Genomic DNA, 15552 nt, shown 5'->3' with positions numbered 1-15552 from the left:
TTGGCATACAGCTTAGGTCCCAGAAAAAATAAAGACAGTATCTGAAATGCAGCCAGAGCTCTTTGTCTTTTTTTTTTTTTAATTCTTTTGGTGCAGTCTGGCTCTTTCCACATGACAGGAAATACAGACACTAATAGTGCCAGTTTTATGTCGGAAATTGAGCTCCTATACTGGCCTCAAAGCTTTGTCAGCTCCAAAGTCATAAAAATTCCAGAAAGGGAACTCATTGGTCCAGCTAGATTTAGTTTTCTACCTTTGGGTCACTTAACTGAGCACACAAATAGGGCCATTTGTGTTAATCTGGCAGCTCTTAAATAGGTTAATATAAGGCTTGGATGCTAGTCAGTTAGTCTTAGGTCTCTAATATTACCCTTTGCCAGAAGAAACAGTATGATTTATATCCCATTTTATAGATAAATAGGTTATTGATCACCTGTTAAACAATAATTAGAACTCACCCTCTCAAATGTTGAGAGGATGAAAATGTGTAGAGGTGATTCTCAGGCTTTTAAGATCTTGTAGATATTTTATGTTCCAGCATTTAACTGCAAATGTATTTTTAGTAAAAGTGAATTAAAGTTTTAAGAAATTATTTGGAATATTTTCTAATTTTTAGTAAAACCCAAAAGTGAATATAAACATGATACAACTAGAATGGATAAAAAGATTAGAATCAATAATTTAAATATATAAAGTAGGGTGATATATTTAATATCACATATATAATTAAAATGTATAGACTGCTATTATATAATCTTTGGAGATACCTATTAAATTTAAAAGCCTTCTCAGACTACTGAAGGAGCAGTGTTAATTTCTTTGTATCTAGAGTACATGATCCCAGGGTACTTACAAAACATGGACGAGCCTTCACTGCCCCCCCCCACCAAGTAGCAGCATATCTATGAAACCTATTATAACTTCTGTAATATGTACTGTGTGCATATAAAACTTTGTTTCAATTGCTGATTTATAATACTCTACTAAAAACATGTCTTACATATAAACTGCTTTCGTAATTGGTCACTTAGAGAATCTGTGGATTTAGAAGAGAAGAGAAAATTTTGAAAAAATAATAGCCTAGGGGAAGTGACATTAAGGGAAAATTTCCTGAAAGACATGAATTGCATAAAATATTTTTAGTTTAGGAACAACCTGAATGCTCTACACATACATATTTAAGATAAACTACTTTGAGATATTTTAGCTAATAAACATGTTATGTTAAAACTGTAAAGCAGGGATTTGTGGGACTTAGTTAACCATTCACTCTTTGGTATAACTTTTTGGTGACTTTAGACTGTTTTCTTAGAAGGCCCAACTGAGATCAGCTGTTTTGGGGGAATAAATTCTTCTTGTGAGTTTTTATTAGTTTTTTTAAAAACATATGAAAACAGTATAGGATCATTGTGGCACATTTAATTCGAATCCCTTCCCAATTCCTTTGCCTAGAAGTGAGTACTATTATTAATATAATTTGGAATGTCTTCTTTCAGAACATATATTTTCCTACAAGTTTTGATGTGGTGGAAATCTAGAACAATTGTAGACCATGCTGCAGATTTTCAAGTTGCAGGGTTGACTTGAATGGAGTCTTTAGCGACTTGTGTGTGGGATCTGAGGGCTCTGGAAATTTAGAGTTTGGGAAGAGTTGCCTATAGATGGGTTAGTTTACATACAGGGAGGCAAGAGGGATTTATTTAAAAAATTGCTTAGGACTAACCCTGCATGCTTAAAAAGGTAAAGGTAAGGTTACTTTTTTCTCTTCTTCTTCCTTCTTGTGTTTATATGTGTTCTTCCTTTCAGAAGCTACAGTTCAAATTAGTGTTAGGCTATGTTTAAGGTATGTTATGACTTTTGTGGTTAACCTTTGTAATAATCAGAATTCTTTTAAGTGTCAGAATCTCAACTCAGATTGATTTAAGCAAAGAAAGGAATTTATTGGTTTATATGACTGAAAAGTTCAGGGACCTACATATTCAAGAGAAGTGTTAAGGATCTTTGTTCTCTTAGTTTTGCTTTTCTCTCTGTCAGTTTAATTCCCAAATAGACTCTTCCCCCATGGCTCTAGGATTATGTCCTGTCAATTTAACAACATCAGCAGAAAGAGAACATCTTCCCAAGAATTATAATAGAAATTTTAGGATTGACTTTCATTGGCCTGGATGAATGAGCCTGGATCAAATATATACTCCTGGACTTTAATTTGTGGCCAGCCCCACCACAGGTATATAGACATGACAATGGAGAAGCTGTATTTTAGGATATACTAGGCTATACTAGAATAATAAATTCCAGGTAAACTTTATATGACTAAAAGTTTATTTCTCACTAATGCAAAGTCTCAGGTGACTGACTCTGTAGGGCAGCCCATGTGGTAACTCAACAATCTGTTCTGTTCCCATCTTCATCTCATTAAGACGCTTTCACAGTTGCTTCAGCAGAGGGTTGTACACAGGCTCTAAATGCTTTAGCCTGCTAGTTACACAGAGCTCACAGCCCATTATATAGAATTGACTATGTGATCTTGCCATACTGCTAGGGGCCTGGGAAGTGTGTGAAATAACATGGTTTTTAATGAGCACAAATGTGTCTGCCACAAGCTGTTATAAAGAAGAATAGTGATGCAGGTAGATAAAGCAAATGTCTGCTACATCCTGGGACTCTAAACTGTTTAAAATGTTAATATACAAAAATGCAACCAGAGTTTTTTGCCTGAAATGTTTTTTGCCTGAGTTTGACTTGTTTTTGCTTAAAGTAATTCATGAGTTTGTGTTGGAAAATTGCTGACTTTAAAAGTAATTTCTAGAATATAACCCCCTTACAGGTTGGAGACTATGGTTACCATAACCACAGTGTTAGGTTAACCAGTTATCTGCTAATAGCTAAATCCCATGGATATTTTAGGTACCTGTTTTATTATTTCTTGGGTGAAAGACCCTCTTGGGTTTTCTGAGTTATCTATATCAGTGGTTGGCAAACTTTTTAAAATAAAATGCCACATAATAAATAGTTTAGGCTTTGTGGGCCATATGTCACAATTTCTCAACTCTGCTGTCTTTCAACTCTGTTGTAGTGCAAAAGCAGCCGTAGACAATACATACATTATTTTTAGCCACGTTTTCATTTTAAATTTCTTGAGTAGCCTCATTCACATTCATTATTTTAACTATCCGAAGTGTTGGAATCAGATTTGAAGTGGGTTTTGGCTTTGCTTGTTATTCGCTCTGTGACCATAGCGGGTTACTTAATGAATATTTCCGAGTTCTGTAAATTAAGGCTAATAGTACTTGCTTGCAATTGTTGTAAGCATATGATTATATGTAAAGAGTCTAGCATAAAGATTGGCAAATAATACATGGTGACAAACAGTAGCTCCTGTTTTTGTTAATCATCTTCACACATGTTGACTCTCACATCTGTGTCTTGATCCCAGAAGTTTCTTTTGAGTTCCAGTTTTTACCACATGTCTCTATTGGACATTTTTATTTAGCTGTTTTATAGTGTCAGTTATGAAGAATTCAGCTGCAAGTAACAGTTTTCTTACATACCAAGAAGTTTGGAAGCATGGAATTCTAGAGCTTAGTGGTATTTTCATGAATCTCTTGGTCTTCTCCCTCATGCTCGCAAGATATTGCAGTGGCTTTGGGCATCCTGACCTCACAGATCTGTATCCAAAGCAGTAAAAAAGTGGCAAGAAGAAGGGTCTTACGTTTGTGTGATGTTTTCCTTTTTATTATAGAAGTTATCATTTAAGAAAAAGCTAATTAGGAAATAGAATTTATAGGACTTGCACATGTTAAGGTGGGACAAACTTGAAAAAGTGTAGGGTGATTGGCAAATTTTTGCTTTAAGTGTCTAGACTCTCAATGGATAGTGGCACCATTAATGTGAAGAAAAAAATAAAGCTTGTAGAAGATAAATTCCAATTTGGACTTGTTGAATTTGAGGTGCTTTTGGCAGATGGACTGCCTACCCAAAAGCCATTCCTTCTCTTATAGCAGCTTTATTGAGGTATAATTCACAAACCATAAAATTCTCTTTAAAAACGGTGATTTTTAGTATATTTATAGACTTGCACAACCATCAACACTATCAATTTTAGAACATTTTCATCAGCCCCAAAAGAAACCCTGTACCCATTTGTAGTCATTTCCTCCTTCCCCGTGCACTGGCAACCACTAATCTATTTTTTGTGTCTGTGAATTTGCCTATTCTAATTAACTCTTCTATTCATCATCTTTTTCCCATCTTCCTTTTAGAGTTCTCTTTTAGAAAGAACTGTAAGGTCATGCACAATTACTACTTCGCTAGCTATGACTCATCCCTTTCTTTCTGTCAGTCTACTACCTGAATTAATGTGTAGCCCATAGTAGCTTTGCGATATTTGGGTGAATTAATAAATTAATTCGTTCATAGCATTGAGTTTGGGTAGTGTTTCAGGTAACCATGATTAAGAACCACTGGTTAAGAGTATTTTAGAATTCCTTAACCTGACTTCTCTGGCTCACATTTGATGTTCCAGCAACATCGAACCCATTCCTAGTTCTTCATAAATGCTGTTTTTTTCCCTTCTTTGCGTTTGCTCATTAGATCTTCTCTATTTGGAACCCCGCTCCCAGGGTTTTCCAGTTGCTTAATTCTTTTTTCTTTTCTTTTGTTTTTCTGAGACAGAGTCTCACTCTGTCACCCTGTGTTTTTTTCAGTGGCTTCATAGCTCACTACAACCTCAAACTCCTGGACTTAAAGCGATCCTTTTGCCTCAGCCTCATGAGTAACTGAGTCTGCAGGTGCTTGCCACCATGCCTGTCTAATTTTTCTATTTTTAGTAGAGATGGGGCCTTGCTTTTGCTCAGGCTGGCCTGGAACTCCTGAGCTCGAGCAATCCTCCCTCCTTGGCCTCTCAAAGTGCTAGGATTACAGGCGTGAGTCACTGCACCTGGTAAATTGCTTAATTCTTGTTTACTTCTTTAGGCTCAGTCAGGGAATCAGAAATGTCACCATACCCACTTGCCCTGGGGAAACCCCTCTATAGAGCCGCCTATTCTTACCATGTTATGTTTCATAAAAGTATCTATGTATTTGATTTCTCTAGTCAAGGGATCTTTGAACTTTTTATTGATCATCTGTAAAAAAAATGTTTTCACATATACCTGCCCAGTTATTTATAAATTATGTGCATGTAATAGTATAGTGGTGTATGAAATATTAATAAAGCTTTTGATAAAAAATATATAAATGTCAGGCATAATGCTTTCATCCTGCACCTTATTTTACAACCAGTGATAACTATGAGTTTCTTTTTTTTTTTTTTTTTTTAACTGAGACAGGGTCTCACTCTGTCCCACTGGGTAGAGTGCAATGGCGTCATCATCATTATAGCTCACTATAGCCGCACACTCCTGGGCTGAAGCGATCCTCCTGCCTCAGCCTCCTGAGTAGGTGGGACTACAGGTGTGCGCCACCATGCTTGGCTAATTTTTTCTATTTTTTGTAGAAAGGAGGTCTTGTTCTTCCTCAGGCTAGTCTTGAACTCCTGACCTCAAGCGATCCTCTTGGCTTGGCCTCCTGGAGTGCTAGGATTACACTAGCTTGAGCCACCGTGCCCAGCAAACTATGAATTTCTTGATGGCAGGAACGCAACCAATGTTGATCTGAACTTTTTTCAGTGTCTTGCCTGTTCTTAATCCACCGCTTATTGGGCTTTAGGTCTTTGCTGTCTTTGTATATCTTTATCATAGCACTTACCATACTATATGTTGTAATTATTGGTATATACTTGTATCCTTTCAATAGAGTGTGAATCTCTTGAGCATGGGTACTCTTTGATGCTTCCAGTAGCTTGCACAGCACCTAGTAGTGCCTAGCATATAGTAGACAATTGTTTGTAAAATGTATCAAGTGAATTAAGTGGCATGAATTGTTCTTAGTCTGCGAATAAGACAGTCATTCTTTTATAGAATTTATTTAAAGCATAGTAGGGCCATTTATTTTAAAAATGTTTATAGTTTAAAGCAGTACTCTCAAATTACTTGTGATGCACTAGTTTGTTTTTAGTTTCTAATCTATTGTATACTGATGCTTTTGTAAAATACAATAAAAATTAAATACTAGACAAATGACATAAAAAGAGACATATGAAATACAGGCCGTAATTTTTTTTATTATTAGAGTCAACAAACATAAAATTACTCTCAATTTCTGTACTTAACATGTTGTGGATTTGTAACAAAGAGTCTATGGACCTTTGCTGGTCCATGTGCCAGTGCTTTGAGAAGCATGGTGTAAAGCACTGTATGTGGTAGGTGTTGCTGGCACCATTTATAGGAAACTGGGGCACAGAGAAATAAATTGTCCAAGGTCGCATAGGTACTATACAAAACAGCCAGGATTCAAACTTAGGTAGGATAGTCTGGCTCCAAAGTCCATGTGCTAGTCTACTTTTGATTTTGCCAAGGTGAAATAAGGTAACATTCTATTTTAAGGATGTTAAGATGTTAGGGATGTAGACAAAGGCAGTTATTAATATAAGTCAGAATGTAATTCATTTGACTAGAAAAGAGAAGATAAGGGACCATGTAATGATTTCCATATAAAAGTGGAGTTACAGAGGATGGTGACCAAATGTTCTTTTATCTCCTTAGTGAGTCAGCATCTGCTTACATTTTACCTTAGTTAGCATTAAAATCCCTGATTTGCAAAAACAAGAGTTTTGGTATTTCTTTGAAATGTGTCTTTTTGCCATGACTCAGTTTCACATGCTGAGTTTCACATTTATCTTTCTGTATCCAAGGGGGATTGGTTCCAGGACCTCTGTGGATACCAAAATCCATGGCCGCCCAAGCCCTTGATATAAAATGGCATCGTATTTGCATATAACCTACACACATCCTCCTGTATACTTTAAATCATCTCTAGATTACTTATAATACCTAATGCAATGTAAATTATATAAATAGTTGCTATACTTTTTTTTAATTTGTATTGTTTTTGTTGTTGTATTTTTGTTTATTTGAAAATTTTTGACCTGTGGTTGGTTGAATCTGTGGATGTGGAACTCTGGGATAACGGAAGGCCAACTGTACTTCGTTTCTCCTGTTCTTCCTCTTATTTCTTTTCTTATTTCATAGCATAATCAAGTATAATCAACTAAATTGTTATGATTATTCTCATATAAATACAGAAATGACCTTTCTTTCTACAGGCATCAGTATTTTAAGAACGAAATGTAAGTAATGATCATATTACAATGTTAATAGAATAGATGATCATATTGGTGTCTTAATTGTTTTCCATCATGAAATTCTTCATTTAATGAAGTTGGAAACTATAAGAATATTTCAATTGCAACAACAAAATTTTACAAATTTTTAAAAATCTTCTTCCTATAGAAATCTGGTTAAGAAGTACTGTCCCAAACGTTCATCCAAAGATGAAGAGCCACGGTAAATTATATGCCTGTTTATTATTACATATTAAATAATTTAAAATACTTATATTTTTATTATTTAGTAAAATATGCTGTTAGCTTTTTTATTAAGATTTTTAATTTAAAAAAATTACTGTTTATGAAAGTGCGAATTACTGTTTGTCTTTTATGAGGAGAAATATTTTATTGGCCTTGCTCAACAGTTTTCTAGAATAGTGGAGTGTGGATTTTTGAGTAAAATGTAGATTAGGACTCCACTTGAGTTATTTGTCTCCAGAAGAAAAGGGTATTTTTTTCATACTTTATTTTGTAGTTGTCAGCTTGTTAGAGTCTTGTTTTTACTTTTATAGGTAGTAAAACAATTTGGCTGATTGGATTAAAGGGATAATGAAAAGGACTGAGATTTTTATGGTAATTTTTGAACCCTGAAGAAAAGGTTAGGAATTGCCTATGAACTTTTTGGCAGTCTTAAACAGGAATATGTGGATGACTATAAAATGCAGAAACAGAGAGAGACTGGACTTAAACAAGCAAACAACTTTGCATATAATTGTCAGTTGTTAGGATTCTTTGGGTTAGTGTTAATGGAGTCCTATCTGAGCTGTCAGTCTTTAGCTGTAAGAGAGTGTTCCACAGTGTGTTCAAAGTAGATATATACATTTTAATACAGTGATTCTCTTTGTTTCTTTCCTTCCCTCCACACACATTTTTACCCTTATTTTTGACCCTTCTTTCCCCCTTTGGTGCCAACCATAATGGCACTTCACTCACTTCCATTCAGGATGTGGGCAGGCATACAGGCAGCTGTGTCCAGAGCTGATAGCAAAGTTGTTCTATAGATCAGCCATCGAGATGCATTTGAGTGGTATGATTGGCAGGTTCTGTCCTCGAGAGCAAGCGCATCATCTCTGCAACAGGTTCAGCTGCCAAGCGTAGGAATGCAACCAAGTTCATTCCCAAGCTCAGGCCAGTCAGTTGTCAACTTAAGAGATTCCAGTATGCCAAAAGAGCCTGCAGGTAGTATTCTTATTATTTTTTGACCCCAAATATCCCTTTACTAATAAATTAAAGACTACTTGAAGATATACAGATATGTACAGCTTGAACTTAATGCAGGATTCTTTCCATATGAAGTTATAGAACTAGTAGCTAAGATTTAGGTTGAGTATGTTAAAATTCATCAAGTGTTAGGTTCAATCCATACCTTACCAAAAACATTTGTAATGAAGATAAAAATAAATCTCACCATTTTAAAATATGTTTTTGCCAGGTTTACCTCGTGTATAGCCTTTTTTAACATCCTTAATGAGTTAAATGACTATGCAGGACAGCGAGAAGTAGTAGCAGAAGAAATGGCGCACAGAGTATATGGTGAATTAATGAGATATGCTCATGATCTGAAAACTGAAAGAAAAATGGTAATTCTTATAATTTTTATCCAGTTACAATGGTATATGAAATATTGTCACAGAAATAATTTGTTTTTTTAAAAAGTGTGTTTAGCATAAACTGGTTTTCTATTTCACTAAGTTTCTTCTGGCTAAAAATTATCACAAGATGCACTTGCTAATTTATAATCCTTTTGGATTTAAGATCAGGGTTTGGCAAACTATAGCCCATGGGCCATATCCAGACTACTGCCTGTTTTTGTTTCCTAGTTTCCACAAACTACAAATGGCTTTTATATTTTTAGATGGTTGAAAAAAAATCAAAAGAATAACATTTCATGGCATGTGAAAATTATGTGAAATTCAAATTTCAGTGTCCGTAATTAAAATTTAATGGAACAGACCCATATTCGCTGACTTACATATTGCCTGTGTCTGCTTTTGCATTATTTATATATATATATACACACATACATATATATATACACACACACACACACACACACACACACACACACACACACATATCAGCAGAGTTGAGTGTTTATGACAGAGGCAGTGTGGCTTGCAAAACCTAAAATATTTATCATCTGACCTCTTATAGAAAATAACCCTTGTTCAAAACAGTAATTTTTCCAGACGTTATATCTATTTTTAAAGGCTGTACTTAAAGTATTAAAATAATATCCTATAAAATGCATTTTAGAGAGTTCTAGTTCTGCATTTTCTTGCTAGGTCTTGTTAGAGCTTGGTAAAGTTATATAATTAGTGTCTTGAAAAAATAAATAGCCTTTTTGGGACTTTAGCCTTTGTTTCATATTTAAATGTAGTTACTTTTGTTTGCTTTGTCTTATTTTGTTTTTTTTGGTGATTATAATCTTTAGCATCTCCAAGAAGGACGAAAAGCTCAACAATACCTTGACATGTGCTGGAAACAGATGGATAATGTGAGTTATGATGTTTTCATGGCTGACATAAATTTTGTTGACTAGGTTACCCCTCAATTCTGTTATGCTTCACATCTGTTTGAGTTTAATGTTTCTTGGTGTATTATTTATAATTTGACATGGGTTTTGTTGCATAGTAGTCAATAAAGTATAAATGGAGGATGTGAGACCATTTTGTCATTTTTCTCTGTATAAAAGTATGTACTTAAATGAACTCTGTAATCTTTATATCATTGTGAACATTTAGAGAGATTCTTTTTGACTTTATGAAAGTTACTATGAAGTATAAATAGAGGAGAGAAATAATAGGGCAACAGTGATAAATCTTAGAAGACCCCTGACTGAAAATGAGAGAACCAAGATTCTACTTCTACCTTTTCCTTAGCACTTAATTTTTCTTGACTTCATTTTTAGCATGTGAAAAATGAAGAGAGTGTACTAGATTATATGAAATGGTTCTCCCAGTTCAGTGATTCTATAGTTTTTTTTTTTTTTTTTTAAGACAGGGTCTTGCTCTGTAGCCTGGGCTAGAGTGCAATGGTGTCATCATAGCTCACTGCAACCTTAAATTCCTGGGCTCAAGGGATCCTCCTGCCTCGGCCTCCTGAGTGGCTGGGACTACAGGCGCACACCACCACACCTGGCTAATTTTTCTATGTTTTGTAGAGACGGGGTCTCACTCTTGAGCAGGCTGGGATTCTATAATTCTGTAAATGCTCCTAATATTGGCCTTCTAATCAGAGACCATCCCATTTTAGGAAATTAAATATTTTATAGGGCAAAATTATAAAAATGTAATAATTATTTATTTAAAAAATTTTCCAAGATAACTTGCTAATGTTTTTTTTTTTTAAATGTTCTGGTGTATAGTAATTTGAAAAATAAGATGTCTACATTGTAGTTACCTTTATTTAAAATGTTCTATTAGATGATGTTCTGTAGTATAAGATATTCTTTTTGAACCCTTAGGTTATCAAACAATTTGTTCTTTACCAGCATATTTCTCTGGTGGACACTGAATTCCTTGAAAGTTATACTGAAGGGAGTTTTTCATGTTAAATTAATCAATTTAGTCCTTAGAAAAAGGACTTTGAGATTTAAAAAAATCTCATGCATATGCTTCCACTGTTTTCAGCCTTTCTTTCCCCTTTAAAAGTACATATTCAAAGCTTAGATTAAAGTTCTGTTTAACTGTCATTGATGTAAGTTTCTGATCACCATTGAGAATTCTTAGGTATATTAATAGTCTGTTTTTATTTTTGTTTTGATTTTCTTTCTAATTGGTTTTAGCCAGATTTTTAGGGAGTATTTATGTTGGTTAAATTTTACATTGCCTTAACTAGAATCTTTAGTATCTGCCTCCTAATGATGTGTGCAATATGTGTGTTTTCATTTGCACAAAATAACAGACTCCTACATTCATGAGTTATTGGTTCCTTTGAAAATTGGTGTTGGCACAAATCATTCTTGTTAATATGTGCTGACTTGTTTTTAGAATAATTAACAGTTATTAAGCAAAAGTTATAGAGGTCATAAGAAGCATAAAAAATGTAGGAGAGATTTCCTTTAGGCATTAACAATACTATGAGAAAAAGGTGAGTTCCACTCCTGTTTATCTAAAGTATCCTTTTGTACCCTGGAAATACAAAAATGAATATTGACGTGGTTCTTGTTTTTATAGAGCTTGCAGTCCAGTGGGGGAGACTGACATATAATTTCTATTTAATATGTAGAAGCAAGTGTAGGATCCCATTTCCTAGTTCCATGTCTTCCTGTTTAGTAAAAAAAATGAAATTGTAGAATTCCTAACATGTTTGAAATAACTGAGAAGAGATATAAAGAACTCTGGTGGAATCAGGTTGAATTAGTGACAGAGTATTAAAAATTGAGAAAAAAATTAAAAGACAGTTATTAACCCCAGAATAAATAAAATAGGCAGCACTGGCATTTAGGAGAGGACAGAAGAACTTGTAAAGGAGATCTTGAAGGAATGGTCAGAGAGTAGAAGATGGAAGCATCAGAGACGCCAGGTCCATCAGTTAGGAGGCTCCAAGTAACAGGGCATACAAGCTTCTAAGAACAGAGCTCAGAAATGGGAGCAGTTCAGAAGCTCAGTGATGTTACCAAGGCTCTATCTCCTTTCCATTTGTCCACTTTACCATTTGACCATGTTGGCTTTTTTTGTCAGCCTTGTCTCCTTATGGTCAGTTGTTGGCTTAAGCAGCCAAATACCATATCCTCATTCAGCTGCCTCCAAAGGCAGTAAAAAGGGGGTATTTCTCTTCTAACTGTCCCTTTTTATCAGGGAAGGAAAATTTTCCCAGGAAGCCCCCAGCAGACTTCCTGTCTAATCCTAATGCCTTTGACAGGATTAGATTACTTGCCCCAGCTGTGGGGAGTCTGGGAAAGCAAGTATCAGCTATTTTCAGCCTCTATACTGGGAGGCAGCCTCTGCTTAGCAAGGGTGGGTGAGTAGAAGTGGCTGTTATTAGTCTGGCATACACAGGGTGAAGAAGAAAAGAATCTTTTCTGGGTATATTTCTATATTGTGTAATATATTATTCAGAGAATGTGTATTTTTAATATTGTACTGGTACTTTTACTGTTGCAAGGAAGTTATTATAGGTGTTTTTCTATAAATAAGACACCTAATATAAAAATATTTTTGTATATATAAACAGCCTCAATTTGCACCAAAATTATTAGCCTATAGCTACTCAATTTGAAAACTCAGCTCAGAGCTGAGTTCACATTTAAGTGAAAATTTAACCTTAATTTTCATAGGAAAGTGACATTACATATCTATATCTATATATCTATGTATATATCTTCAGGTTTTTTTTTTAACATGTGATCCCAAGGAATGTATTCAGATATTTTATGTGCTTTGAATAAATTGTTAGTATCTCATTTGGTGTCTCATACTAATCAAAATACCTGTACTAAGTATAAGGCCTACATTTAAAGAAATTTGTAAAAAATTTTGAAGCACATTTATTTCATATAAGTTATAGGTATATCTGGTTCTAACTGTATGACAAACTGAACTGACTTAGAAACCTTTTGGTTACAAATACTTTAGATATAATAGCTATTGCATTTTTTAAAATCACGTTTTAAACTCTTAGTTACCCAAAAGAAAGGGAAATCTCTAACTGCTAGGAATGTAAGGGTAAATAAAGCCAGAGCAATAGGTGTATGAGCTGATACAGTGGTATTTGGAAAAATGAGGGCAAGAGTTGTTGGGGTATGGTGATTTACTGGACCTGGTACTTGCTCTAAGGGCTTGGGTTTTAATACTCACACAGGAACAGAGGTTAGGTTTTAGCTCCGTATGCTTTAGGGGAGTTGGAACTGCAACCCTTGTATAAAATTTGAAACTCTGGAGGACTGAATCTTTAGGGAAAGTTGGATTATAATAATTCTGCCCATTGGCCAAGAGAGGCATCAAAGAAACTTTGTCTGAAGGTCAAAGGAAGAGAGGTATTCTATGAGAAATTTAAACCCTTAGATCTTATAGTCATAAGGTTTGGGATCCAAATTCGCGCTATTTTTATGGTTTGGTAATCCCTAAGATAAGAAATTGATATTATAACTGGTTCTAAAAAGGAGACTGGATAAATATGAAATGCTGAGTTCCCCTGCTTTCTTCTTGTGAGCAGTTCTCAAAATACAGGTCACAAGGCATGTATTTTCCAGGTGAGAAATTGTAAGAGGCTTCCCTGGGGAATCTAATCAGTTAGAGAAAAATCTTACTGACACTTGAGGTTTTTCCAAGGAAACTAGCTACCTGGCCCTAGAGGGAAATATCATAATACACAAACACCACCTGTGGAGCTTTCAATTGGCTTTTTAAATAAGAGCAGATAGCCAAGGATCCCTGGATATTTAAAGAAAACATCTATTATGCACATCAGAGATCAAAACTAGTACATAGGAGAAAAAGCAATGTAGAAGAAGCAGTGACTATGAAAGGAAATGAGAATTAAAGAGCAAATACAAAGCACTCAAAACTGTTATTAATATTCTCAAAGGGAATAGAGAAAATATGTCCACGAACTAAGTTACTATTAAAAAAGATACATATAAAGAACAAAAAAGAACTTTTTGATAGCAGAAATGAAAAAATGCACTAGAAAGAATGAGAGATAAAGTAGAAGAAATCTCTCAAAAAGTAGAGCAAAATGACAGAAATTGAAAATATGAGAAAATTAGGGGACTCATGTAGTAGGTTCATTTTCAAAATAATAATCCTAGAAAAAAGAAAGCACAGAAAATGGACAAAAATAAGTCAAGAAGATTTTCCCAGAACCAAAAGACCTGAGTTTCAGATGGAAAGGATTTCCCCCAGGTGCCCAGAACAGTGGATCCACATCAAGACATATCATCCTGAGTGTACAAATAATATAGTTTCATAGAAGAAATAAGACATAGTGTTTGTTAGATCAGTAGGGTGATTATAGTTTATGATAATCTATTGTATATATCAGAATAGCTAGAAGGGAATAATTCAGATGTTTCTAGCCTAAAGAAGAGACAGATATTTAAGGTGATGGATATCCCAAGTACACAAATTTGACATTTACAAATTATATGAATGTGTTAAATTATACGTACCCTGGAACTATGTACACCTCTTACAGTCACCAAAAATTAAACAAAAACACCAAACCAAAAAAGTCCTGCTGAAGATGAACTTATAATAAAAAATTACAAAGTACACATTTTTAATTGAGAGATGAGATGTATAATAAATATTAAACATTAACTCAGACATATCTATGTTGTTTTTTGTAGTCCATGATTAATGCTTGATATTTATAAAGCACATGGATTCATTATAATAGTAAAATTTATTTTCTGATTTAGAAAGGATAAATTTTACTTTTCATGTGCAGTTCATTTCTACATAATACAAAGTGCCAACATTTTAAAGTTATTTCTTAGATAACCTAATTTTATTTTCTCAGTGTGGTATTTTGATTTTTTAAACAGAGTAAAAAGAAATTTGAAAGAGAATGTAGAGAGGCAGAAAAGGCACAACAAAGTTATGAAAGATTGGATAACGATACTAATGCAACCAAGGCAGATGTTGAAAAGGTAAGAAATACTCCAAACCAACATTGATAACAAAATATTATTACTTAGATATGGAAAGGAGTCACATTTGTATCAGTATTAGAATTTCCTCAAGAGATACATTATTTTTAAGTCTAAAATACACAAATATCTGCCTACTTTAAATTACACATACTGGTCTAAGAAAGTAATTAATATGTGTTCATTTGTTACAGTATGTTAGCTGCATTCAAATTCAGAGTAAAGACATGGTTGCTATTGAGATTGATTTCCTGTCCTATGTGTGTTGATGGGGTAATAACTAATTAGTTAGATAATAACTAATTTGACTTTCTAAAAGAGATCAAGAGGAAGAGAACGATATTCTAACTAAAGCCTCGCTTAAAGTACTTTTGGTTATATAAAGAGATGGAAAATTGTTGAATATTACATTATTCAAAAATCACATTTTTATCATTATTTAGTTTCACTGTGATTTTAGTTTCTTATTTCAGTTGGATATGAGAGGATAAATGTTTTACTACTAACTTTTTTAACAATCTGAAATGTACCTGAACGTATGTGCTTTTCTCTTTCAATTAAAAGCACACTGTTTCAAGCTATAATGCTGTCATTTATTTATTTTTAACCTGGATTTGATAAAGAGATAATTTATTTGAACAGATTAGTTGTATGGGGGAGTACTGTGGTAATGGGGGAAGGGGAATAT

The 15552-nt window shown here is 34.2% G+C and overlaps 1 protein-coding gene across 3 annotated transcripts in view; it reads left to right on the top strand.

The window, feature by feature from the left end:
• The window catches only part of FNBP1L (formin binding protein 1 like), a 102183-nt gene that overhangs the window by 61936 nt on the left and 24695 nt on the right, over positions 1-15552 (top strand). For all 3 annotated transcript variants that reach the window (XM_045547511.1, XM_045547510.1, XM_045547512.1), the window contains exons 3-6: positions 7392-7445; positions 8700-8847; positions 9702-9764; positions 14760-14864. In XM_045547511.1, coding sequence (XP_045403467.1) covers positions 7392-7445; positions 8700-8847; positions 9702-9764; positions 14760-14864 — 370 coding nt within the window. The remainder of the gene's footprint in view (positions 1-7391; positions 7446-8699; positions 8848-9701; positions 9765-14759; positions 14865-15552) is intronic.

The sequence above is a fragment of the Lemur catta genome, chromosome 3 (assembly GCF_020740605.2).
Source record: "Lemur catta isolate mLemCat1 chromosome 3, mLemCat1.pri, whole genome shotgun sequence".
Classification (NCBI taxonomy): domain Eukaryota; kingdom Metazoa; phylum Chordata; class Mammalia; order Primates; family Lemuridae; genus Lemur; species Lemur catta.
The sequence above is the reverse complement of the archived record's forward strand: the minus strand, read 5'-3'. Positions and strand labels throughout refer to the sequence as shown.